Consider the following 27,185-nt stretch of genomic DNA (forward strand, 5'->3'; position numbering starts at 1 on the left):
TTTTGTACACGTTTATAGAAACGTATAAAAATAATATTCGTATTTGAAAATATAAAATGTTTTATGTCCACTGAAACTAAATTCGATTAATATTCGTTTAAATCGAATTTTATCAATATTCAACAAATTGTGGTCAGTTAAGTTTTAGTTGCTTTTTACCGCGATAAATGCGTACATATACTTTCATTAAAAATTAAATTTAGAGAAATCGCTATGTAATATTTCATGTATATATTTAAATTTTTAATTTTAACTATATTTCTCTCTCCCTAACATATGTATTTCTATTTCTCTTATAAGTATTTTATTTGTAGATTGTTTTTTCATAATTTTATTTAAAGACTATTTCTTTCATTGTGCAATATTTTTTTTAGAAATTAAAACATTTTTTCAGCTTTAAATTAAAAATTGAAAATATTTTGAAAATATATTTTTGAATTAATTTTGATAACATATAAAAATATTCTTAAATATCTTTTATAAAGTATTATCATCTTTTATAATAATTCATTTTATATAAACGCGATAAAAATACGACGTTTTACGACTATACGTGTAAAGAATTAAAATATTAGAAAATTACAAATTTCTCAGGGAATTCAGTATTTTTATTTTCATCTCTGCATCTTAACATAAGGTAAAAAAGTATTTTTATTGAATGCCTAGTTGTCATGTACTCTGTAATATCTCAGGACTGTCGTTTCAACTGCGTTTTAAATATACAGAGAACAAACTTATATTCTACTTACAGCATGATCTTGCGAGCATTTTGGCTAAAGAATAAATTTGTGATATATATTTTTTCCAGATCGACTATAATTTGGTATAATTTTTTTCTTCTCTTATTATTATTATCATGAAAATTCTATTTATACAAGTTTTAATGGCAAATTTAAGCAATTAAAATGTACACATGTATGTGATAAATTTTTCCCTGTTGTTTCTGTAGTGATTTTGGATAAGATTGGTATGCGGACGGCAACGGGATTATTAGATGCCTGTGCAAATGAAAGATCTTATCACAGTAATCAGTTCGGCTCATATTGAGAATATCTGCTTTGCTTGTTTCTTATACAAATCAGATACTCTGTCAATCATTGCTCTCCATCGTACATGTACCACTCATTCATACATTTATCTATAATCTAATTTTACACACACTCAGTCATATTGCTCTACAGTATCAGTAATAGTTTCTTAATCATTAATACACATTTCGTTAATATACTTCTTGATACGCTTATCGAATATAATGCTGCTATTTCTGCAGGGATACATGGAATCATACTTACTGTAGCTCGAAACATTTTTTCCTTTCGATTTATTCAGGATAATAATATAGCTTCTCTCTTTTTCCATTCTTTTTATTTATTCGAGAAATGGGGAAATTTATATGCACTGGGATTAATAATAAGTGTCGCGTAACATTTTATGCTTATTTCGATGAATTAAAGGGCATGTCTATTATATTTAACGCCCTATGAAGCATCAGGACCAATGACAATGTGGCTAAAATGCAATTTTGCATAATAAATTGTAATTGTAATGAAGCATGATTTAATGGTATTAATTTTTAATTTTGGCGTACTTGTCAAGTCTTTGGGATGATGGACATAAAGGAGGATTGTATGGCAGTTCATAGTTTGCGATTTTAGAGAATTATCATTCTCTACTGTGTACATGTAGCATGTATGTTCTTTCTTAAGCGTAATATTATGTAAGTACATATACCATAAATTAGTTAAACGATGTAACGAAATTTCAGTCTCCTCATTAAAATATATCCATTCTCTCTTTATAAATACATGAGGAAACCATTTGTTGTCAATCTTGACAAAAAGACGAGTCATAGGTATATGCGAACATGCGAAAGGGAGCTCTGTGGAAAGTATGCTGCAACATTACTTGGAGAAGTAATTCGGTGGTAATTTGCGCACGATACTATGAGATGATTATTGCTGGGACTGGTTTTGTCCTCGGCCAATCTATTCTATTTCTTATTATTTTTCGATGTTGCTAGTAAAAATAAATCATAAAAGTTTTATAATGTGAAATGTTACACATACACATAATCAATGATTGGAAGATAAACATTCCAAAAAAGAAATGCAGCTGTTTTGTACTAGTAGAACGATGCGCTTTGTTAAACGGTAGTTTTATGGTGTGACGCAATTCTGAAAATAAAAACTTTACGATTACTTTATCATATTATTTATGTTCAGTCCGTCGGGCTAACTGGATTGTAGCCTGATGGTGGATTAGCATGAATCCAACGTCAGAGAAAACTGTAAGTATTCTGAACTGCTCTGCCAGTGGATGAAGCCGAGCCCTGTTGCTCCGTAATAGCATTCTGTTGCTCTAGTCTCTCCAACGATTCCACACGCGTTCTTATAGAACCACCATAAGTGCGTACCTATTTTATTAATATCTCATAAGTTCCCACATATTCTTAATTTTATTATCTTATCAAAAGTTTCTCTTAAAGTTTCTGGGTTTTAAAAATAATGTAAAACATATACAAAGTATTAGAAAGATACATGTCAGTATTTCAGAGAATAAAGCTAAGCTACAGTATGAAAAAATAGACATCTTGAATGTTTATTTAATTAAAGTGCTACTGTTGAAGATTATATTCTATATTAATAACAATATTCTGTATTCAGATTTCATATTCATTATCGGAAATATTGACATGAAGTTTTTTTAACATTTTGTAGGATGAAATAAGCAAATAGGATTTCTCGTCCAAAGTATATGTGTGTGTATATATATATATAAATACCTGTTAAATTAATAATATCATTAATATTAACTTAACAAATGTTTTTTTTTATAAAATCCTGATGTAAGAAATTATAAATTATTTCATTTTTAAATTATTGTGATATTTTAGTCAATATAATAATTTCTGGACGTTCCCATATTGCTTGCGATATGAAATTGAAATATATCTTTTATAATGTAACATAAAGTAAACCAGAAATTTCAAGACAAGCTTTTACACGTAAAAGCGAGCTCCTTGTCCCACGGTCATATTTTTTTTTAATTGTACATTTTACGCATTTATATGTCATTTCAAACTCTTCACAAGAATTTTATCACATGGTGAGAATTTTGTATATTTAGGCGAATGATATACAAATTTATAATATAAAAAAATTATTTATAAAATAATAAATAAATAAAAAGTGTAATTGTGTGTGTTGTATCATACATCATGTATCTCGGATATAAGGAAATTAGAAAAAAATATGAACACAAGGAACTTTAATAATACATTATATAATTTTTGTTTTAAAATCTTTTTCGAACATATTATATTAAATAAATTATAACAAATATTGTGGTTCGTGAAGAAGAGTACATAAATAAGTTGCATTTTATAATTTAACTTTGTATATCAATCTATATAAATTTCCACGAAATTTACAGCAAGTTTACAAAAATGCAGACACCGATCAAATTTGTCCTGTATCATCGACCATACAATAAATATGGGCGCTTTAGTTAGTTATCTACTCACTATCTGTAGATTAGACTTCAGACTGTGGGTGTTGGCCACTCGCGCTCACACAAGATGAGTTAGACTTCCACTGCGAACTCTTACTTCTCTAGGCTCCAAGGTTGCCGGAGGTCTCCTTTCTTGCACGAATTGTTGCACGTTCGAGCCATATGTCACAGTATGATGTCCTGATCGCGCGTTCGTCATAATTACGTACTCCGTTAAAATAACATCCGCAGTCCCGCCGGACTCGAGAGGTATCGGGTTCTGGCGAAAGTGCTCTATCATATCGAATATTGCAGGAAAGTATAGATGTTGGACACGACAATGACCTTGATCATTCAATGTCATCCGTAAGTGCTGTAACAAGAAGTAGTGTAATAAGATTGTTTCTTTATTGAAAGAAGCATAAGAAATAATATCTGTTATTACTTTTGCTCTTCCTTGAAAATTGAAAGTTAATACATATTCGCCTTTTCTGGTTTCACTTTGCCGAATCAGAAATACACCATGACCACTAGCTGCTCTATGTAATACAAGTTGCGCGGCATCGGAGCGAGGAAGAGTACCATGAAACCATGCATAACCTCGTAAATTATTCGAAAAATCCAGCTCGCCCTCATTTGCTGCAAGTAAATGAATATGTAACTTGATTTAATCTCGATTACTTGTCCGATAATATTAATTTTATAATACGCGTACGAATTTATTTCTTACTTTGATCGACGTCTTGAGAGGAACGTAATTCTAAATTACTGCTACTACGTATATCATGGCCTCTTGTAGATATTTCAGATGGATTGCCTGGGTCATCTTGTTCATGACTAGCGGATCGGTGCTTACTCGCCGAATTGGCTCGTATTCGATCAATATCAAATCCAGTAAATGAACTGTGGCCAAGGGAATCTCCTAAAGAATCACCCAGTCCAGAACCAGGTGCGCTAAAACTTTGTTGCACTTTTCGCATGCAATACCTAATTGTTGCTAACCATGATTTCATGTCATTCGAGTCATGTGCCTCTATAATGAATTCCATTCCGTTTTGAGTTTTCAGAATAAATGTGTTTTCGTGATCAGGCATTTCGAGCGCCGTGGATTCCCTCGCTTCCGTTATCGCAGAACAGAAAACGCCGCTTCGTGGTTTCACATCTTTCGGCGGGGAATAAAATTCTAGCATGTATCCACCAATTGCTTTTATCAATGCTAGTCGCGACTTTTCCCATACTTTTTTCTCTATATTATCTCCCATTATAGTATTCATAATTCCCTCTTTCCTACATTCTACCACGATTTTCGACAACTTAGCTTTGGAGTGCTTATCCTTGCGATGTTCAATGTGAGATAATTCCACTTCATCGCTTTGTTGTTTATGGAAGAAACTCTTGCCCTTTTTAAGTCCCTTAAAAGATAATCTGCGGAAGAAAGGTTTGTGAGCAGGTTTCGGCGATACTGCTTCTCCTTCATGTTCAGAATAGTCGCTGAATTCCTCATGTGACGACGCCAAGGCTGGTGCATTAGTAGCATTTTGGCTTGCAAGATTTGTATTTCTTTCATTGGATGCTATACTTCTAGTATCATGCAATGATAGTGATCTGAAAAATATAAAAAAACATGTAGCTTTTAAGATATAATTTCAATATGCAAAATTTAATAAGAAAAAGTTAACATTAACATTATAGATGAGCTATAAAATCAAAATCATAAAAAATTAAAAAAATAGAAATTGATAAAAAAGTACATAAAACAATAAGAAGACAGTATATATTACAGTAGAAACACAGTACACGTTACAGTAGAAAAGGATTATGAACAATTTCTTTGTGCATATAATACAAATTTTATATTCCTATTTATTTATCTTTTTTTAATATAATGTTAATGTATCATTTTTATTTAATTTTCTATTAAAGTATCCCTTTACACATAAATGCATACACATTCTATATTTCTATGTATAATTTATATATAGATAAACAACAATAGCCACACAATATTTATACATCTGTATTTAATTTCTTGTTATTTATTAGTCCATTATATTTTGAATGAAAGCTTTATATTTAACACAAATTTAAGTTTTATTTTCTGAGTTATAATTTTAAAAAATACTCAAAATGACAATGTAATGCATATATAATATGGTATATTTTAAAAGTGAATCTTAAATAAATTCAAGTTCTTTTTATATTTTTGCATGCGAAACATGAATGTCATTGATTTGTGTTAAGTAGATTAAGTGTTCCTAGAGGAGAGAAAAAAAAATTTAAGACAAGAGATTAAAGAGATTATGCTATGAAACTTTCCTGGTGTGTGTCCTATCTCTTCTAAGAAAATGTTATCTAAAAATGTACATTGTACAAAGAAATATTAATAAGCATGAACTATAAGTAAATCTTAAAATACATCTCTCTTCTCTCTGAGTTCTAGAGAGATTTTGCAAAAAATTGTAATAAAAATAGCTTTGCACTATAGAGAAATAAGGTTCTAAAAAAAGGCTGATCTCAACAATCCTTTTTATATGTCTTTTTTGTAACCAACACTTGAACAATTTATTATATTCATATATTTTTTTCTTGTTTTGGACTCTACATTATCCATTGAAGCATTGACATATAAAATAAGAATCACTTTATACATACACATACATACACATATGTATATATGTATGTGTATATACAATGTATATATACATATATGTACGCGCGCGCACGCGTGTGTGTTTCTACACGTATGTGTGTGTATTAGAAAGATTACTCCAATGTTTATTTCTCACATTTCAAAGGTTAATGATTCTACACAACTAATGTGTAATAATAACAACACAGAATCCAACTGCGACGCACGTACCTTACGCTTTGGCGCAAATACTCGTTCTCGAAGTGCTCGCAGAAACTTTCGAGAAACTTAGTGAGGAAGTCGCGATGCGGGAGATCGGTGCGGGCGCTCTCGGGTAAATTGAGATTGACGTAGGTGCAGAATGCTTTAGCGAAGTCGGAGGCCGAGGCGCGGGCGTGTCTCTCGCAGAACTCGATCCAGCCGGTCGCTGTCTCGGGCGACGCGGCGATCGCCGTGGACGATGTGGCCGTCGTCGTCGTCGTCGTTGTAACTGGTACCACCGTCGCTGCCACCGCCGTCCTCGCCGTCGCCGTCGCTGTCACTGTCGCCGTCGCTGTCGCTGTCACCGTCGCCGTCACCGTCACCGTCGTCGTCGTTGGCGTCGTCAACGTAATCGCCGTAACTATCGTCGTCGTCGTCGTCGATGCCACTATTGCCGTCGTATTTATCGCCGGCGATATAGCGGTACTCGGCGTGTTCGCAGTGTAAACACTCATTACCGGCGTCTGACTCGCGAAGGGGGCGGAAGATCTCCCCCCCTTGTGTCGCCGCCACTACCACTGCCGTCGTCGTCACCACCCGTCGCCCTTCACTCTCATCCACCGTCTCCGCCAAAGAGTGCCGCCGTCACTACCGTCGTGGGACTTTCTTTCACGGTCGCAAACCGCGCGGCTGTTGCTGCCGAGAAAGGATGCAGGCTCGCGCGTTTGACATATCACATCCGCGTGCACTCTCGTTCGCGTCTCCCCTGCGTTACACCGGACACATCCACCGGATGGAAAACTAAATACGGCGGTTGCTGAATGGCGTAGCAGTCGAATAACACGCTAAGGTCGACGGGGAAGGGGAAGAGAGTACATAACAGAATATATGAGAGAACATTGATATGATTTTTTATGTGAAGTTTAGCGGATTCGTGGAAAAAAACGAGTCGCGACAGCTGGGCTCGACTGATTTTGAATGAATTGGCATTATTCGATGTATATTTCTCCTGCTTTATTATATTCTTTTCTGCAAAACGGAGAGCTAAGTCGGGATAAGACTGGGGGCCGATGAATTTTTCGAACGACCAAATCTGAGGAAAAAATCCCTCGTTTCACTGGTCACTCGCGTATACTTGCATTTATCAACGATTTCTTATTTTTCCTGTCTCTCTCTCTGCATCTCTCGCTGCCGGTGAATGATAGCGATCGACAGTGGCAGCGGCGATTTTCTCGAAAACATATCGAATGCGCATCCGGCGTTAATCTTATCGCACACGCGCGCTCTTAAAAGTAACGGTCTACTTCGTGTACGGGATACACGCGTTCAAACCGTCGTTCCGTGAAAATGTCAGGAAATATTTATGGACATTATGAAATTGCGAGACACACACACGCACCGAAACTACTGGCGCACTCTACTTGTGCTTATCATGCGTTAAGGTTAGGCGATCGCGTGGTTTCGCACATGAAAATTCGCATTTACGTCATCAGTCATAAATCACAGCGGTATACAGAGTGATTCTGAACAAACGTTTGTCTTTAAAATATCAAATTCTTGAATGAATTCTAAGACGATTTTTCCTCTTGCAAAATTTTGCCCGGAGCTTAGTTTTTAAACTATAAAGGAAAATAGTTAACTACTTACGGAATGAGTACAAGAGGTAGGCAGGGACGGCGCGATATAAGCGATTACGTGGGACGCTCGCCCACACCGTGTGCGTACACATTCTCACACACACACTGATTGTTACAGTCATCGCGTATAGCAATCAGCTGATCGCGGCGAGCGCCCCACGTAATCGCCTATATCGCGCCGTCCCTGCCTACCTCTTGTACTCGTTTCGTAAGTAGTTAACTATTTTCCTTTATAGTTTAAAAACTAAGCTCCGGGCAAAATTTTGCAAGAGGAAAAATCGTCTTAGACTTCATTCAAGAATTTGATATTTTAAAGACAAACGTTTGTTCAGAATCACCCTGTATACAGTCGTGTAACCCACCTGATTTTGACAAGATGGAAAGTTTTCAGCAAGAAACATCGATAAGCACAATGTCACACTATTGGCTATCATTGGCTGGAAACATTTTTTCAGAAAAACTCTATTCGATAGTCAATTGCGTGACTTTCAGTGAATAACAACAAACAAAGATAGAATGACACTTGTGTCAACTTGTGTCGCTAAATGAAAAGCATCCATTGTGTTTACCTGTGTTTACTTGCACGAATCTTCTCTGTCACGCTTTCACCGCACGGTGTTACTAAAAGTTGTCCAAAACGGAGTCGATGTTGGCCCATCGTTTTTACCGATTCTTCTAATTAGAATAATAAAGATTGAAAAAATATAGAGAAATGATCGAATCTTGTACGAAGAAGCGAATGCTGCTAGGTATTACATTTTTAGGAGGGTTAGTTATAATTTGTATATACTTTGTATTAATGTCATCGGTAGATAATTGAAATTATTAAAGCATTAATGTAATTTTTGTGTTATTAATTATAAAACATGATAACGAGAGTAAATAATTTTATTTTCTACAGATTAACGGTTTTAGCATTAATTATTGAGAGCCACTGGACAAACAGCTCGAATAAACTTTATGTTGACAATTTTGAAAATAATTCCTCTTGCATCTCGAGCGATGAATACGAAGTGATATCCGAATGTCATCCGTGTACAGCTTTTGAAATCGCCAGCGAAAGTATCGGCGTTTGTATTCATGCGAGATATAAGGAAGTGCTAAAGTGTAAAAGTGGGGAAACGATAACAAGAAGGTAAAAGCATTGATATAAGACCTAATATATTCACATAACAATGCTGTATTTTTACATATGTGCATTTTATATTATAGTTGTGACAAAGTAGCTTGGCTAGAAGAAAGAACATTTTGGAAGTTTGAGGGTTTTATGTTCGCCTCAGCGATTATTTCTTGCCTCAGTACATATTGGAGAGAAAATATATTAAGACAGAGAATGATCAGAAAAGTAGCAAAACAGTTGCGAATTAGTGTGTGAATGCTATTGGAAACTGAGAAAGATAAGACTCTTTATATATTTTATATTTTTGTGTTTCTTGTATATTTGAGGAAGGGAAATGAGTGAAGTGTATTTAGCAATATATTCTACAGCAGACTTATGTCTTGCACCAATAGAAACGATAATAACTCTATTTACCATAAAATATTGCAAATCCTTGATTAATATCAAGTTAATACCAACCAAGCAAGATTTAACTGAACAAGCATACATAATAAATCTCTCGAATTTTACTTATGAAGTTATAAAGGTAAATGAAATACCTTATTATGCAAACTTGTGTGAATTACCAAATATCATTATAAATGAAAATAGCTGTGTGGCTGGTTTGTGTACAGTCTTGAGGCAAATTGTAAAGGATGTTAACACAGAACATTCAATGCATTACTGTAATAAGTTATTAGGATTTAAAGGTTCTTGCTTGATGGCCTGTTCAGAAGCAAGCATATGGACTAAATTTTGTGAAGTTGATCTAATTTTAACTTTGAAATCTTTAGATAAAAAAAATTTAAATAGACCTGAACTACCTATTAGCTTAGCCAGATTTGAATGTCACATGTCTCAACCAGTTAAATTGCATAATTTATATAAATATACAATGTGCAAAAAATTTGCTATGCTTAATGTAGCTAAACAGGATGGAACAGGCTTGCTGGAACATACATATGCGGAAGGCACATACATTACACTAGCTGATATAATCATATTTGTGTGCATGCACATTCTACTGAATACGTTTTCAAGTGAAACGATACTAAAATTGGTACCTCTAACAGTCAAATGGTACAATAGGATGTTGACAGATCAATTTATAACAAAATGCTTAAATTATTTACCGTTGCTAAAGAGTCATAATTCAAATATGCTTCAATATACATTTCCAGCTGTAGTAAATGAAAGCTTATACAAAAGTGATCCTAAACGATATAAACCCAAAAATTGTGGATACACGAAGCAAGAGGATATACAACATTCATTGCAATTAGTTGAAGACATAAATATTTCAATGGAACTTGATGCTGAACCCTTTGGTACAGAAATAAGCCTGGATTGGTCTAATGTACCTTTCGATGCCACACCAGAAGGCGGTTCACTGCCACCAGTGAGATTGCAGCGTAAGCAAGAGCAATTACAAAACTTGTGCAAACCCGTTCTGAAATTGGCCAAAACAGGAGACGTCATTGTAGATTTTTGTTCGGGTGGTGGACACTTAGGAATATTGATAGCATGTTTATTGCCTGATTGTACGATTATTCTTCTAGAGAATAAAGAAGAATCTTTGAACAGAGCCAAGAAAAGAGTCCAAAGATTAAAACTGACGAATGTAAAGTTTTGCCAATGTAACTTGGATTATTTCAAAGCAGATTTTGATATTGGCACATCATTACACGCTTGCGGTTTAGTTACCGATTTAGTTATTCGATGTTGCATACAAAAGAACGCGACTTTTGTGAGTTGTCCATGTTGCTATGGTTCATTGCGAGATTGTCATCAGTTAACATATCCGCGAAGTGATATTTTTAAGAAGCATATTGGTAATAAAGAATACTCATTTTTAAGTCATGCTGCAGACCAAACGCACGAGGCATTGAATATTAAGACCAAACAAGGCTATAGATGCATGGCAATTGTAGATACAGATAGAAAGTTATTTGCTGAACAATTTGGATACAAAGTTTATTTTGCAAAACTAGTTCCAGAAACATGTACACTTAAAAATCATTTGTTAGTTGGTATACCAAACGATAAATTAACAAATGTTTAAAAACTTATTGATATTCTATTGCAAATAAACATTCTAATTAAAAAAAGATCATACTCTTGAATTGTATCAACAATTTCTGTATATCGATATTAATATGGAAATACATTTTGTATATACGAGACTAATTAATATAATATTTTAAGAGCAATAATTATAGCTATATGTATGATATTAAATCATATAAATTTCTTTTAAAATAAGATATGCAAAAATAAAAATTATATATCATTATGATGAAAAAATAAACTTATATAAACAAATTCTCAAATTTTTTTGGTTCCAAAACTTTATTTAAATTAATTTTTTTTATTTAAATTAATTTATAATGCAAAATGAGATATCACTTATGTAAGAACACGTATAAAATCTTAAAAACTAAATAATAATGTAATTATTTATAAAAAAATTGAAAGTCCAGAATTATAGGAAACGATATATTAGACAAATAAATTTTAGAAATCTGAATCTGATGAGAAATCTTATATTTTCTATATTTTAAATTTTTTGTTAATCTATGCATGCGTGTCATAAATGATAGGAATGCGCATACGTCAAAAAATTCCACTATCTAGAATCACTGCACATAACATTCTGATATCCAATAGAAAATATGGATTGTAACTAACATTTTCTTTCCTAGGAAACAAATTCTCTTATTGGATATCGAATATCAGACATATGGCGTTTTCGAATGGTCGGGTTTGACCGATGTATGGTTACATTCTTCAGAAGAATGGCTGTGATTGGTCAATGACGTCTAGTAAACTACCCCAGGTCAGGTCAAACCCGACCATTCGAAAACGCTAATAAATTCTACATTATTACATCTATTAATGTTTGTAAGTTAATGGATTTGAGCGCATTTGATTTGATGGCCTTTATTTACGTCGCACGTGGTCTCGATTAAAAGAAACTACTGACTAATTTCAAGCTAAGTAACAAAAGATTATTTTTCATTATCGTGATGTCGTTTTTCATTAGGAATTCTAATCGAAAAGGTGGACCACAGAAACGCAAATACACAGTACGTTACAATTTATTTTATTTTATTCTGGAAAAAAATGTTATACATGGTTATCTCTTTCCTCTATTTAAAGGTTAGAATTAAACTCGTGAAAAATGAAGTTTCATTGAATATTGAATTCGTCAATGAAACTTTTCATTAGGGAAAAGGATTCATGATCGATTCCCAGAAAAGATTAGTATAATTATTTTACTTTTTTCAACTTCTGTGTATTGTTGTATATAAATATATTACATTATAAATACGGTGTATTAGATCAGTCGGTTAGAGACATAGAGGATAAAGAGATAGAAAACATCAATTATGATATTAACTATTTATGCTAATAACTGTCATATAATTAAAAATATGCAATTATATTATATAGTTCAATAGTTATCATGGTAAAATATCCAAAACTCAGTCCACAAAGCGATTAAAAAAAGCAAATAAATCTGTAGATGATGACAATGAAAGTATTGCTAGTACAGATGAAGAAATTGCAGAAGAAAATTTAAGGTAATATAATCAAATATATAATCAAATATATTGAAAATATATGAGATTATAAAAGTGAGATTATAAAAGAATTTTATATCTTTAAAAATAACAGGAAAAAAATAGAAAAGTTTGAAAGTGAAACAGAAGAAGAAGAAGAAACTGTGCAACAAAAGAATTTGAGACTTGCAAAGAAGTATCTTCAAGAAATTGAAGAAGAAGGTACAAAAAAATTCTTATTTTATTTAATTATATTATCTTTGATAAAGAATGATGCTTATGTAATAAAATTATTTTTATAAAATCATAGAAAAGGATAGAGCAGAATTTGAAGATGGTGCAGTTGCACGGAGATTACATGAGGAATATTTAGAACAAAAGGGCCGATTAAGAAAAACTGTAGCATCAAATTATACTGACCACAAAGAACTCATACCATTAAGATGTAAAGAGCATAAAGGATCTATTACTTGTATTTGTCTTTCCAATGATGGTAGTATATTATATTCAGGATCTAAAGATGGCAGTTTAGTTAAATGTAAGTTCATAAATTTAAATGAATGATTGAATAAAAAAAATAAAAATAAAAAACTGATATTTAAAGAGCTTTATTTATAAATAATATCAATTATATATATGCTTTTAAAATAATATGATAAGCCTTATTGTGATCTCGTGATTGTTAGGGTCAGTAAAGGAAAAGGTTAAATTAAAAGCCATTAGAGGAAAAAGAGGAAAAACGAAAGATGGAATGAAATCTATACGGTGTATGGCAATTAGTACAGATGGAAAATTTCTGGTGAGTTCAAATAAAACACTTTTTTTTTAATTTTATAAAAATATTTTATGGTAAGTTTCATCAAGAGATGTAAATTCTTTCTCACTAGGTAATAGGAGATAGTGGATGCAATGATATAAAAGTGTTTTCTGGGGATACTCTGGATCATATAAAGAATCTACAAGGTCATAGGAAGTTCGTATCTGGATTGATATTCCGAAAAGATACTCACACGTTATATTCCGCGTCCGAAGATAGGAGCGTGAAAGTTTGGAACCTGGATGATATGGCTTATGTCGAATCTTTGTAAGCAATTTTATTTGCAATGCTAGTATTTTTTGCTACTTTATTTTATCTTCGAATCATTTTTTATTGTAATATTCTCTCTTATAGGTTCGGACATCAGAGTGGTATTACATTTATTGACGCACTTTCACGAGAGCGTGCTATCACGAGCGGTGGTTACGATGGGACCATTAGGATATGGAAAATAGTCGAAGAATCGCAATTAATATTTAATGGACATAGTCTCGGTAATAGCATCGACATGGTTAAGCTTATAAATGAAGAGAATTTCTTCAGCGGTGGAGATGATGGACAACTCTGTGTTTGGGGATGTTTGAAAAAAAAGCCGCTGTGTTCAGTGCCAGAGGCGCACGGAAAGGACGAAGTTAATGACCAACCAATGTGGATTTCAAGTATTGCAACATTGTTAAATACAGATTTAGTAGCATCAGGTATGTTATTATCTTTATATATTTATTTGCATGTGTATATATAAATATATATCATTGTCTACATTTTCTTTTTTTTTATATTGTGATTTTTAGGATCGCGAAATGGCGTCATCAAATTATGGCAATGTGGTCAGGGTTTTAGATCTTTAAATTTGTTGTTCGAAATTAAACTGACAGGTTTCATAAATGCACTCGCTTTTACACCCGATGGAAATCAGCTTATTGCTGGTGTAGGTACTGAACATAGAAATGGTAATTGGTGGCGAATACCAGAGGCAAAAAATGCTATTGTTATTATACCATTGATACATGAATAAAAAAAGACAACTAGTCTTTACTATTATTAAAATACTTTACATAATATCTATATGTGTGTACATAATTTATATCTGATTATAGATTATTACATCTTTAGATATCGACATTATATTTTTTTATAATTTGTATAAAACGCTTTATACTTACTTTCCTCTCATTTTTAGCAGTTACATTAAAAACAAAAAATATTCAAATTAAAGATAAATACAATTTTAGCTGAAATTAATTAAAAAATTTGTAAATGCAATTATGATACCAATCTTATTGCGATGAAAGGTATATACATTTAACAACGTGTGAATGAAATGAAAGAAATATTGGTCCACAGTACAAGTATTTATTTATTCTGTACAAAAGTTGAGTTATAAAATATTATGTCCCTATTTTAGGTCTTGTTCTTAGTCTTGTATACCATGCCGTCTTGTGAGTCTACGTTCGTATAATAACAATATCGCCGCATGGAACGCTCATACTCGTCCGAAAGCGTTTTTTCACATTATTCCGATATTTCGCGAGTTATTCCGCGCAAATAATACGCGCGCAATCCCGGCTTCGCTTCCGGGCGATCACCAACGTTCTGCTCACGCGAATTTTGGACTCACCATGTACATATAAACCAAACCGATTTTTTTTATCCGCATATTTATTCAAGTCAACAAACAGTAGTACAGCGAGTGTACGCTACTTCTTGTGCATTCTTGCGATAAGTTTTCAAACGAGTGCGATATATAGGCCATCCTTAATGGGGGGAGGGGGCATACCACCCTTCCATCGTCTCGTTTTTCTTCTTTTTTTTATTTACTAACTGCTTTACTGTCCCTCCAGGCCGTAAGGGTGCTATTCAGTGTGTTTCTTTTTTTTAAAGGTTCTCAAGCAACATCGTCTTCTGCAAAAATACGCGATTAAATCTCTCCCTGTTTCTCTTCAAGCTGGCACTCATCTTTAGCAGATGGATTCTGAGATTCATCCTCATCCCCCTTTTCTCGTCACATAATTGTTTCTTACATCTCCCTTTTTTTCTTCACGACATTGTCTTGTTTAATTATTAGGAGCTTTTGATGGAGTTGAACATGTATAAATCGCTATAGACGTAGCGCTTTTATTCTTTTCATCGATCTTTTTATCCTATTGACCATTAATTTTTTGGCAGTAATTTTCTCGTTTTGAAAATAACCCAGATTTATCAAAGTATCAAAGAATCGGTTTAATCTAGAATCTAATAATAAATGATTCGTGTTTGACAGACTCGCTTGAATATGACAATGCCTTTTCCTCTCTTGAAACGGAATTGGGCGCGCGCTATTCCGTTCCTCTTGGTTGATAAATCACTTATTCTTCTGCTTATTTTTATCACAATAAACTGCATCTGTTTTATAGATATTTGACTGTGTGATGTATTGTTGCTTTATTGTACAATATTGTGTAAAATCACGAAAGCGATTATTTTATTGCTATAGAAAATCTTATCTTCGCCCAATTCCGTTCAATATACATAGCTTAGATTTTTTTTTCATCGTCGAAAAGGATTACAATAATCGCGGGAAGAGAGATGCGTCTTTGATGCGCTCGTTGCATGTTAGATATGGATCGATATTACATTGAAAAGATATTACATTTATAGCGCTTTAATTTGCCGAAGAAAAGTTATCGAGGATACGCGTTGTAACATAATTCCTTAAGCGTAATATGATTAAATTTTCGTCAAACGTGCAATGCAAAACAGAATAAATGTAGAAATGCACATACTATTCTCGTGAGACGAGTATTCGTTTTCTATTTATCGTACAATTTCTTAAGTAGTTGATAGATTTTACGTACATATAAAAGCATTAAGTATTATGATAACGGTTTGCATTCGACTGATATATAATTATGCTATTAATAAAGCGTTGTACATCATTTTTATGGTGTTTCTGAAAAATTAACCAGAAAAAGAAAGCAGAATTTGTGTGTGTATGTGAAATAATATTCATTGCTTTTTTAAGTTCTATTAAATTGAACTTAAAATTAGCAAAACATTGGAACGTATTTTTTATTCTGTTGGAATGTACCGAAGTTTATTGGCTCATCTCTTTAGATGATTTCTGATTCTGTCTTTGTCTTTGTTTTTTGTTAACAGCATTAATTGAATTGACGATAACAATTAAATATGGCAGTTTTATTTCGCAAAAATGGCGCTCTTATATCAAATAAATAGTAGAGCAGTTGTTGTTCTATTATATTTCGCGCAACGTGTATCTATATATATATATATATAAATTAAAAATATATTTATATTAAAAAAATTTTAAAAATTACTTGAGCTTTGTTAATAGCGTTTTTTAATTATAGATTTAGTGACAATAGCAGGAATATTCAATTGTAATTCAAAAAACATTTCTTTTAGATAAAAATTTTTAGGCCTCTTCCCATGGCATAAAAATATATAAAAAGATTAGATTTGAATCAAAATTAGGACAACAACATTTAGGAACAATATTTTAGATTAATAAAGCTTTTAACATATTCGAGATCGATATGTGTATAGTTAACTTGAGTATAAATCATGACAGATATGCGAGAAATCATTTCTATATAATACGTAATGTCTCTTTTTTTTTGCTTCTTGTAATATGTATATGTATGATAACATTTACTTATTTTAACGGATCTTGCAAATTTAGAATAATACTTCTTGATCAACGCACTAATATGAACGAACGATTAAAATAGAAGAATAGACTAGAAGTTGCATTACCCAAGTGAATTAGTGCCAAATGTTGTTATTTGTCTGTGATTTATACGACACAAGTCGAGTAGATCGTGCATGCTTTGTGCATCGACTATCTCTTTTGTACTAACAGCAAGATCGCGCGTAAGATAGGACGGTCCATATTTTATAACGAACATCATTTATTTACTATAAATTATAAAAATAATTTAGCACATGCGCAAGAGCAAAAGTTACAACATATATTTATATATTAAATAAATACTTTTTACAGAAGATAAATATTGCTATGTTGAATATTTTCATTTCTTAATCACTAGAATTATGAAATCTAATTTGCAATATATGTATTCGTGTTGCACGATAACAAATTCCGAAGGAATATTACAAACTAGATAAGCCATGATTCTCTTTAAATAGATAGAAACCTATGCGATTAATGTACTATTTTTACAAGAATACTATACTTTCTAAATCCTTCTGGACCGTCCTTTCTCTTTCTCCTTTTTCTCTCTCTGATCCTTTTCTCCAGACTTTTCCGACAAACAGGAATGATTTCCGCAAGGTATTTCGAAACAAAATACGATGCAGCTAGTCCCCCGACCTTGACGCACGATTTTCCCCTTTCCTTTTCTTTTTTTTTTAAATTACTTTCGTTTGCCATCGATATATTTCGCTATATATCGACATACATATAGAATATACCTACATAAATTGTGTAACACCGACGAGCCTACGCTCCCACGCGTAGGACCACGTACATCTTGCCCGCCTTTCATTCTCAAGCATCCATCGCACGCGTGCTTGCGTGCAGATTGCGTTTACATGAACGCAGTTCTAGATATATCGTGTGCTTCACTTTATCTTCGTGCTCTTTCTCACATTCTCTTTCTCTCACTGTCTCGCATTCTCTCCCTCTCTTTCTCTCTTTATCACGCGTATATAATCTCGCTGCATAGCATAGTTTCGCGACAGCTGCATGTCTGTGACGTATGTGATGTGTGCCTTGTGTCTGCATGTATGTCTCCTTTTTGTGAAAACTTTGTTTACGTTTATCTCTTTTTTTATACACTGTTATCTGCAATTTTTTTGGTTGATTATGGCGTTTTTCCTGTTTTTTTTTTTTGCAACCTGTGGTCGCTCGTTTAAATACTATTTCGCTATAGTGGACTACTGTTATGAATGCTACGCTACTTTGTATTGTATCCTGTAACGCTTCGTAATAAACAACTGGTACTGTACTTGAATGTGCATACTGGTGAACACACGCAATCTATAAGGTTCCGTTCCAAGGATACCATACGCGGCGGCGAACCGAGCACGGAATAAAAACGACGAGTACACTCGTTAACGAGCCTTACCGATCTCTAGCGAGATCGTGAATTTTTAATTAATATCTCAACGTCATGGTTCATTGTTCACGGAATGCGCTGCATTCGATAAAATGATCTCCCGAATCAAATTATTATACATCATATATATCCAGGCACGTAAAACCGGATAATTATTATAAAAACGTTGCATCAGAATCGAAGTATATGTAATTTGCAAATTCTATTATCGAAATATTACAATTAGTGCCAAAAAGAAGATAAATAAACTTTTATCTTATTATTTTTAATGCCATATTTTTGTCTTTTATCGTGAGCATGTATTCAAAATCTTTTTTCTATTAATTTATTTTATTATAATGTGAATGATTTTGTTAATTCACGATATAAAGCGTCGCGTATGGTAACCGTGACATCGAGAGTGTATATGTTGGGTCCTGTATGCTCCGGTTACAAAATAATATACGCAACGTGAGAAATCACTGGCTAAGTGCTTGGCTCCACACTCGAATCTGCTTCCTGTTTAATTAGTGTTCTTCGATTATGAATAGTTTAATCGTAGTTTATAATTAACCACTCTGTATCTTCTCCATCTTTTTAAAAATCTTAGACATCAACATACATTCATTTTTTTTATTTTTATAATAAATCGTTATTAGAAACCTATCTCGTACTCGCTATGCACTTTAATATAAATTTCATCGCGTTTATCGTTATTAATCGTTAATTTATTTACAGAGACGCGAATATTTACGAATTTCACTTTATCTCCTCGCTCTTTTTACGTTAATTAATTCATTATAAACCGCACGGCCGTGTTGTCAGCGCGGTGGATATTTTACCCTCGATCTCGAGAAGAGAGGAACAAATATTTTTTTTCCTTTATAATGTGCATAGATATACGCGCGATATATCTCTCGTTTGTGCGAGAGGCAACCGCACGCGTCTCGTCGGGCATCCTTTTTTGTTCTTGTACACGCACACGAGTAGATAATTATGTAAGCGAGGTGGCATACCGAACGTAAGCAGACGGGAATTCGGGTCTCCTCGGGATGGACGTGAAGCGTATCCTGTGTTTTCGCTTTTTTCTCTTTTTTAATCCTATCTCGGACGTTTATTTACACTTGTTTAAGTCGTATCGTGACGGATCCATGAAATCGCATGAACCGAAATATAGATCCGACTTGTTAACGACCGCGTAGTATCTCATTGTGTATACATGTTACATCTATTTACATATGTCTCTGAACAAACAAATCCACCAAAGATGCGTTCTATCTGTTGTTAAAAAAATACTTTCTTCCTCCTCTGCAGCAGGACGCCTCACGCCTCGCGGTCTGCGATATCGTGGTATGTGGATAAAATGGATGTGAATGAAATAGAAATAAAAGAGGGATAAATAAAATAAAAAGAAAAGTAAATTTTTGCAGTGAGTGACCTTGTCTATTTTCTATATCGAATAATTCGAGTCTATATTATTGTTATAGCGTGTTCGCTTATCGTTCGCGCGGATGATACCATTCACGTTAATTCACGTATCATCTCTGCGCACATCGTCTTTCGCATACGAATAATCGATCAAACGGTGATCAATTTCTCTTTTTGCAACTTAAAGTAAGTAAATTCAACTCGTGATCGGCGATATTTTCACAATTCCTAACAATGCACAAATATAGCACAATAAGCGAGCGTGTTCATTCGCTAAGCGAAATTTAAGATCTCGCAAAATGAGATTGCTGATTATGTGTATAATATTAAAGATATGATAGCCCTGGTTGAAAAATTTTTTAATTCCTAAAAATGCTCTTAATATTCATAGTTATTAAACGAGTATCTTTACGACTGTTGATTGATTTATTCCAGAGATAGTAATAAATAAAGATACTAATTAAAAGATAATGTTGCAACAATTGACAACTTCTGAATCATTAAGGAATTATTGATACAGCAATTGATTATATATTTATAAACAGTATATTTTTGTTGCCAATAGGTATAAGATTGTTGACTATATGATGATGATGCATCAGAACATTTCAACCAGGGAAATCAGAGATAAATATTTTTAACATAAATGTCCTTATTTTAACAAATTCGGAACATTTTGTAATATAATAATGATTGTCTGCGGATGCGCGCGGAATTTCACTGAATATTATTTATAAAAAGATGTAAATTTTGAAACAATGATCGAATGGAATCGTGAAATATCGCGTGAAATATTGCCCATTTTGCTCGCCGTATTATTACGAGAATACAACACAAAAATACAGACACTTAGGCATATTATAATACTGCTGCTGAATTTCCGCTGTATATTCGCAATTCTCGGTTGATCGTAATCATTCGCTGTTGTCGTAATCGTAGACGCAAGTAGGGACGATAAATCATGAACGAACTCGTCGAAAGCGAGCCGGGTCACGTCGAACAATCTTCAACTTGTAAGGACTATTGTTTCGCTATCTAAAGATCCTGAGTCAGGATCTCTTATTCTCTCTTATTTCACACGCACGCATCCGCACAGGCACTCAGATACATTCCCTTGTCACGGTATTCATTTTCCGCATAAATTCGTATTTACAATAATTCGTTAGTGTAGTTGCGCTTGAAATTTTCTTTTTTAGCAGACACGAAAGAAAAATTACTCACTGCTTCATCTTTCTTCCTTGTATGTGTCTGCGCACGCATGTGCCGTGTGAACGCGTATACGCAATCTCGCTTTCGACGCACGTGGCGTCGTATGAAAGATGAATCTGCAAGTATGCGGCATGAAATGTACGTATACACGCGTGTGACATCATACGTGCGCGAGTCTTTTTTTTAGTAAATAAATACAATAATAAAAAAAAGAAAACCTATATAGAATCAATAAATCGGAAACATGATTGAACAATTAATTAATTAGATACCGTGAATAGTTTGAATAGAAATATTATCCGTGTATAATATATAATATATAATATTTGGAACGGAATCAAAAACGAGGAAAATAACAAATGTCAGGAATTGGCCTTGGGGGTTTATTTGCGCCACGACCGCCGCTTCACCCCCGGCGCCGATAGTACGTTAATTTATTTGTTATTAAATTTGATATTTCACTAGCGAATATAGAATATCGAGTGTTGAATATTCGTAGCGTAATGATAATGCATAATAAATATAATACAGATCTCTATAGATAGAAGTCTCGGTATGGTACAGCTATTATACAAATCTGTCTCTTACTCGATTCACGACTCAGTCTCTCTTGCATGCTATTTTTTATTTATTCGTTCACTCTTTTTCTCCATCATCTTTCTTATCTAACAGCTTGAGTCAATGATACATGCAAATTGTTGGTGACTCGCAACGATGACATAATTAGTTCGACATAATGGCAAAAATTCGCACAAGTTCATGTCTCGCGTTGCTTTGTTCGATGAGTACTTTTACAAAGTGCTCGCATTATAATCACTTTCTCTTTCTGATACACATTCTCTTCGTTTCTTTCTCTCATAATATTTATCTAGAAATACGGCACTCTTTCTTAAATCTCACTGGCCCCCTGCTGCCCATCGGCATACAAGACGACCAAGAGCCACTTGTACATATTCATTAGGAATTTATTTACACGCGTGCTAATTATCCTACTCATGATCTCGCACGCGAAATCGAATGATCCTTCGTCCTCGGCGTCCTGTTCTTGGCTGAGCATCCGCAGCGATCGATCTGAGCTTAAACGCCGCGTGAGAGACATGATTACTCCCATACGATTCTTTTAATTCTTTGACCCTTCAACCAATCATCGAGGAACGAGATGTTGCATCGACGACTTAGAGTCATAGAATCTACGAGGTTCTTGGGAGATTTTCGCAATAAAGATCGCAATTGTTCGCTCTGGATCGTCTTGGCCGCGAACCGGAAATATTCCGAATAAGAATTTTCAGGTACTCTTTTCTCGGGGCACAACGTGCTCGGATGATCGCACTTGGAAAAAACCATGATTTTGTCGATTCCATGCAAGGACCCCTTAACGAAGGATCGTTCGTCGTCGTTGGTCGAGCTTACGCGATATTTTGTCCTGAATTATAGGATTCGCGACGCTGGAATGAAAGAGACGCGATCTCTGACGGATTTTCTCGCGTAGCCCTGCTACTAATATACTAATAGACTCCGTTTTTCTCTCGTACACTTTCTTCGCTTGAGGATACTTAGCACGCTGCTATGACTCCCACTTCGGTTTCTGTCGTATTCGAATAAATAGCTATCAGCGTAATGATAAAAAGGACAACCAATACGACTACCATTTATAGTAGTAATAATAGTGGGCGTGTACTATAAGTAGTGTCTAATAGTAGCATTTTCCTTTTTTCCGCTTTCTCTATTTCCCGTCCTACCTTCGGCTTTGTCGTCTTCGTCGCCTGGTATTCCATCTTGGAACCCTGCTAGTTTGTATTAATTGTAGTTAATATGGCGTTGCCGCTCGTGTGTCGTGCGTGTCTCTTCTCTCGATGTGTCTCTTGCTCTTTATTTTCGTCTTTTCTCTCTCTCTCCGCCTATTTCTTCTCTCTTCTCTGCCATCTCTCGAGTCGGCGCGACCATGGATCGTGCGTGTTTTACTACGATCAAAGGACGGCCGAGGGTCGCGCGTGCATGTCTCGCGCGCTTCTCAAGAAATCAATTAAACGTAGGATAATCACAGAAGAAGGGGTTTCGACGCATGGGATATACGACGTTCTCGTACGTTGGCGGTGCTATCGCTTCACCGCAGCAGCTGTTGCAGCAATGTACTCATCAACAGGCTACACATCGCCAGGATTAAGTTCTGTGCGTACCGGAACTGCGTAGTATACGAATTCGCGCCGTTATACGTCAGCTCTTCGTTCTTTACCACCTCATTCGGATGATCCGAATATTCCTCTGTAAAATAAGAATAAAAATCATAAGATAACCATTTTGATTCCCATTATATCGATGAGCGATAGTGATGTGTATTAAAAAAAATATTGTATTAAAAAAAATATTGATTATATCTTGAAAATACAGCACTATTAATAGCCAAATATTATCCGTAAACAACTACCGACAAAATGCATAGATAGATATTAGCATGTTAAAGAGTAAGCTATGTCATGATCGATAGACAACTTTCGGCCAATTTTCATCCGATCGAATCTTGACATTATGCTTTGCCGATAATTGACAAAATGTGCTTTATAGCTTACATAATTGTAAATGAGAAAGAAACGATCTGATTTTTACACGTAAATGATTCTTATATACGTAACGTTAAATAAATATATAAATCTTTTTTTTTTATTTCTATAAATGTTATATGATTGAGAAGAGCGGAAATTCATGTCATAAATTAAGGAAATAATGAGTTAGAACTGAAGCACGGATTAACTCGTAAGAATATAATTTGCTACCAGTAATAATTGACGGTTGTCATCTTTCATTATTATTTCTACTATAATTTACCAAGAATATTGAAAGGACAGAACAGTGCATGGTCTTATGTATATAATAAGAAGATAATAGAAGATGTGGTCGTTCGCTTGTCATAGAATAAAGCTTAATTAAGTACATTAAAAGAGACTTCCCACAGCGTCTAATATAATGAGCGTTGCCAATGTTCTGACTGTCAATTAATATCGATTGATACTCTCAATGATTACTGTAATGCTTTACATTCGAGCGTACATATGTGTGATTTAATTACGCCAAGTGTTCTTCAATCATGCAAAAAGAAGCTAACAATCAGTTAATTCTTACAAATCTCCTCTGTGACTTTACAGATTTCAACTGACTCGAGTCAATATCAAGCATGACTCGGATCAAATACAAGGCATAAAAGCGACAAAGCGTTTCGGAACAAGATTTCATCGGACAGGTAAGATAGACATAGTAGATAGACAGACAGAGTGCAATAGCGATGTGACGACGTGATACGTACTGTTCTTCTTCTTCTGGCCGGTCGAGGTCTTGGGCGGCGTGATCGAGGACGGCGGTCCATTGTGAATCGGCGGCTGCGGCTGATGCGGATGCGGATGCGCGGGGTAGGCCGGCGGAGGCACGTGGGACAGGGTCGGCGCCGCCGTGCCCGGCTGATGATGATCAGGACGATGATGAATGCTGCCCCCCGGGTAGAATCGATCTCCGCCCCTGTAGACGATCGGCGGCGGCGGCGGGGGCGGCAGACCGGCGGCTCCGCCGCCCAAAACCGCGGTACTCGTGGAGCTGCTGCTGGGCATGGTGCTGCTGGTCACGGCTACGGCTGGAAAACGGACGGCATTGAATCGGTCATTACGCGTCTCTCATCCGTTCATCCGTTCGCGGTCCGAGTCGCGCAGGTGTCGAGGAATAATTGGTGAAGCGATTACGGTCATCACCAGTGAACATTGAGAAACGAATTGGTTGAACGAGATGAGGCTTATTTAAAAGTCGAAGCATAATTTGTACCGTTATGTTTTGAGATGCACTTGCTTGAAATGACGTTTGAACACCCTATCATTGAGTCTTACAAGGATAAACTTCAATAGTATTCGCTTTAATTCAATTATACGATTATTTCCAATAGGAAGAATATGTTATGTGTTAATAGATATATTGTTAACAATTTAGAATTATTGCAGATGGCATTTCTTCCGCCTCATATTACTATTTATTCCATCGTGTTTCCATTCGAATATATTTCTCGTCAAACATATATTCATCGAGTTTTTATATAATAGATTTTTATTTAATAGATTTTTATTTAATAGATTTTTATAACGTATAGAAAAATATGCAACAAAAAATCCTTCGTTTTTAATGTATAAGTAATTTAACAAAAATAATCTCAAATATAGCGAACCCTCGTCATATTCACACTTTCTCATCGCGAGCCCAAGGATGATTCTCGTATTATTCTGAGCGCATAACTTGACGCTGTAGCTGCAGATTCTTCAGAAATAAAACTCGCGACCGAGAAGATACGCACCCCCCGGCGATATAATTGTATGGAAGTAGCTGCGCGCGAACCTTCGACGTGCGTCTACCGTGGACGCGAGTTCAGGTTTTGCCGTGGAATCTTCAATGCTCGAGACGTCGAGGAGGAGGAGAGTTCAGAGTTCCCGGCCGGCGAAATAGCTGGTCATTATGGCGCATGAATCGTCTCTGCCAGGGCGGAGGTGGCATGAAGAAAAAGAGGGAGAAGAGGGGGAAAGCAGGGGAGAAAGAAGCGAAAGGACGCTTCTCTCGAGGATGCTTCGGAACGAATTGAAGAGAGAAAGAGAGAGAGAATAGCGAGGTGAAATGGAATGGTAGAATTTATTGTGCTCCGGGACATAGTGTTGGTCCCCCGATCGCAACAAATAACGCACGGCGAAGATTATAATCGATAGGGATTACTTAAAAGAAAGAGAGAGAGAGAGAGACAGAAAAAAAACATTGGGAGAAATGAAGACGACTGGATAGAACGATGAGGAGAAAATGAGCTCGAAAGGATAAGCAAACTGGCGAACAAACGAGTACCTGTTATAATAGTTTCTTACGTAACTAATTGCGGGATAATGAATTTACGGACCATTTCTGTCTCGCCCCTTAATCTCTTTTCTCTTTCTATACTTTTTTCCAGGGCGCGTGTCTTCGACGGAGGTCGCGCGAAACGAGAAAGCGTGAAGAGTTAAAAATGTGATTTACACGCGAAATGAAAAGGCGGTGTCTCTCTTGTAAACGACGCCTGTAATTTTAGATTATGATAATTGAGAAATTAGAATATAATTGCCGCGTGCGAGCTCCCATGGGAAGAAGAGCCTGCATTTCGGATACCGTTTCGTGAATGATGCACAATGCAAATGAGGAGTAGAGCACGTGAGTGAACGAATCATGTTACACGAACTGTTTGCTAACTACCGATTCTCCGTCAGAGAACAAAGGAAATTCACTGCTGGCGTTAACTTCGAAACTTTCAAGAAAATGTTAGATTAAAAAAACAAAATTTAATTTATAGAAACTTGAAAAAGTTTTTGCATTTACATCCGCACGCGCGCAACTTAAATTATTTTAAATCATTTTATTAAATCGGATATGCACACATTGATTTCAAAATCAATTATGCCGATATACCTAATATACATGAAAAATTGAATATAAAAATTTCGATATTTCGATATTTCTAGTTAAATTTATTTCAAAAGAGATAAATTAAAGAATTTGAAATTTATATTTTTAACAATAATGACCAAAACATACGTGCTAAAACGCATATAAAGTTTTTATAAAACATTTAATTATTATGTCGTATCAACCGTGGTTGAAAAAAAATTCTATTTAATTATATGAAAAATAATGCCTTTTTTGCTTATAAATTAATTCTCGTGTTCTTTGATCTTTCGCTACGACATGTCTATTCTAAATACTTACAGTTGTTGCGCGATGTCGCCGACGAGGACGAGGTCTCGGCCTCATTACCACAGCAGACCTTGAAGACGACCTTCATGTTGTGGCTGGTGCACCGTCCGCCGATGCGCCTGTGGAGGTCGTCCTTGGACGAGGTGCTGATGAAGTAGTAATCGTGGCCCGGGAGGAACTCGAGGCCCCCGGGTTGTGGCGTGAACGGCCTGAAGGTGATGGTGAAGTACATCATTTTGCGCGGCTTGTCGCACACCGCTATTACCCGCGGACTGGGGTTCGTTATCCGACATGTCTCGTACTCCTCCTTGGACACCTGT

The 27,185-nt window shown here is 35.0% G+C and overlaps 5 protein-coding genes across 7 annotated transcripts in view; 3 read left to right on the plus strand and 2 right to left on the minus strand.

Annotated features, from left to right (window-relative positions):
- Window positions 1–633: 633 nt before the first annotated feature.
- Lnk (SH2B adapter-like protein Lnk) lies at window positions 634–7,735 on the minus strand. 2 transcript variants are annotated; one of them, XM_083108944.1, is made up of 5 exons: window positions 6,350–7,735; window positions 4,220–5,094; window positions 3,935–4,128; window positions 3,608–3,862; window positions 634–2,413 (listed from the first exon to the last, which is right to left on the minus strand). In XM_083108944.1, exons 1-5 carry the CDS (start codon window positions 6,832–6,834, stop codon window positions 2,276–2,278), a joined length of 1,947 nt encoding a protein of 648 aa, XP_082965070.1. In that variant the 5' UTR covers window positions 6,835–7,735; the 3' UTR covers window positions 634–2,275. The 2 variants fall into 2 exon arrangements, with proteins under 2 accessions (XP_082965070.1, XP_082965072.1); XM_083108946.1 differs by having other exon boundaries at window positions 2,273–2,413; window positions 3,524–3,862.
- Window positions 7,736–8,383: 648 nt separating this feature from the next.
- Jtbr (jumping translocation breakpoint protein JTBR) lies at window positions 8,384–9,331 on the plus strand. Its single transcript, XM_083108961.1, has 3 exons — window positions 8,384–8,724; window positions 8,858–9,091; window positions 9,169–9,331. Exons 1-3 carry the CDS (start codon window positions 8,669–8,671, stop codon window positions 9,329–9,331), a joined length of 453 nt encoding a protein of 150 aa, XP_082965087.1. The 5' UTR covers window positions 8,384–8,668.
- Window positions 9,332–9,410: 79 nt separating this feature from the next.
- Gstcd (glutathione S-transferase, C-terminal domain containing) lies at window positions 9,411–11,336 on the plus strand. 2 transcript variants are annotated; one of them, XM_083108956.1, is made up of 2 exons: window positions 9,411–10,467; window positions 10,615–11,336. In XM_083108956.1, exons 1-2 carry the CDS (start codon window positions 9,411–9,413, stop codon window positions 11,115–11,117), a joined length of 1,560 nt encoding a protein of 519 aa, XP_082965082.1. In that variant the 3' UTR covers window positions 11,118–11,336. The 2 variants fall into 2 exon arrangements, with proteins under 2 accessions (XP_082965082.1, XP_082965080.1); XM_083108954.1 differs by having other exon boundaries at window positions 9,411–11,331.
- A 635-nt stretch (window positions 11,337–11,971) lies between these two features.
- U3-55k (U3 small nuclear riboprotein factor 55K) lies at window positions 11,972–14,834 on the plus strand. The gene is made up of 8 exons (XM_083109601.1): window positions 11,972–12,141; window positions 12,509–12,639; window positions 12,734–12,840; window positions 12,929–13,156; window positions 13,305–13,417; window positions 13,506–13,702; window positions 13,790–14,133; window positions 14,227–14,834. The coding sequence occupies exons 1-8, from the start codon at window positions 12,082–12,084 to the stop codon at window positions 14,448–14,450; spliced, it is 1,404 nt and encodes a 467-aa protein (XP_082965727.1). The 5' UTR covers window positions 11,972–12,081; the 3' UTR covers window positions 14,451–14,834.
- Ephrin (ephrin) overlaps window positions 14,773–27,185 on the minus strand; it is a 52,629-nt gene continuing 40,216 nt past the window's right edge. Inside the window, 3 exon segments of the mRNA XM_083109603.1 lie at window positions 14,773–23,391; window positions 24,428–24,748; window positions 26,878–27,181. Coding sequence (XP_082965729.1) covers window positions 23,234–23,391; window positions 24,428–24,748; window positions 26,878–27,181 — 783 coding nt within the window. The 3' untranslated portion in view covers window positions 14,773–23,233.

Source organism: Camponotus vicinus, unplaced genomic scaffold, assembly GCF_025532165.1.
Source record: "Camponotus vicinus isolate PSW18456_S1 unplaced genomic scaffold, iyCamVici1.0 SCAF_9, whole genome shotgun sequence".
In the NCBI taxonomy this organism is placed as follows: Eukaryota; Metazoa; Arthropoda; class Insecta; order Hymenoptera; family Formicidae; genus Camponotus; species Camponotus vicinus.

Excerpts from the sequence above, each read along its gene's own strand:
- Lnk (XM_083108944.1), bottom strand. The coding sequence starts at position 6,834 with ATGAGTGTTTACACTGCGAACACGCCGAGTACCGCTATATCGCCGGCG. Across the intron at positions 4,129-4,219 it reads CTCTCAAGACGTCGATCAAA|CAAATGAGGGCGAGCTGGAT; the intron begins GTAAGAAATAAA and ends ATTTACTTGCAG. Across the intron at positions 2,414-3,607 it reads CAACCTTGGAGCCTAGAGAA|GTACGCACTTATGGTGGTTC; the intron begins GTAAGAGTTCGC and ends TTAATAAAATAG.
- Jtbr (XM_083108961.1), top strand. The coding sequence starts at position 8,669 with ATGATCGAATCTTGTACGAAGAAGCGAATGCTGCTAGGTATTACATTT. Across the intron at positions 8,725-8,857 it reads GGTATTACATTTTTAGGAGG|ATTAACGGTTTTAGCATTAA; the intron begins GTTAGTTATAAT and ends TATTTTCTACAG. Across the intron at positions 9,092-9,168 it reads GGGGAAACGATAACAAGAAG|TTGTGACAAAGTAGCTTGGC; the intron begins GTAAAAGCATTG and ends TTTATATTATAG.
- Gstcd (XM_083108954.1), top strand. The coding sequence starts at position 9,411 with ATGAGTGAAGTGTATTTAGCAATATATTCTACAGCAGACTTATGTCTT.
- U3-55k (XM_083109601.1), top strand. The coding sequence starts at position 12,082 with ATGTCGTTTTTCATTAGGAATTCTAATCGAAAAGGTGGACCACAGAAA. Across the intron at positions 12,142-12,508 it reads CACAGAAACGCAAATACACA|TTCAATAGTTATCATGGTAA; the intron begins GTACGTTACAAT and ends TATATTATATAG. Across the intron at positions 12,841-12,928 it reads TCAAGAAATTGAAGAAGAAG|AAAAGGATAGAGCAGAATTT; the intron begins GTACAAAAAAAT and ends ATAAAATCATAG.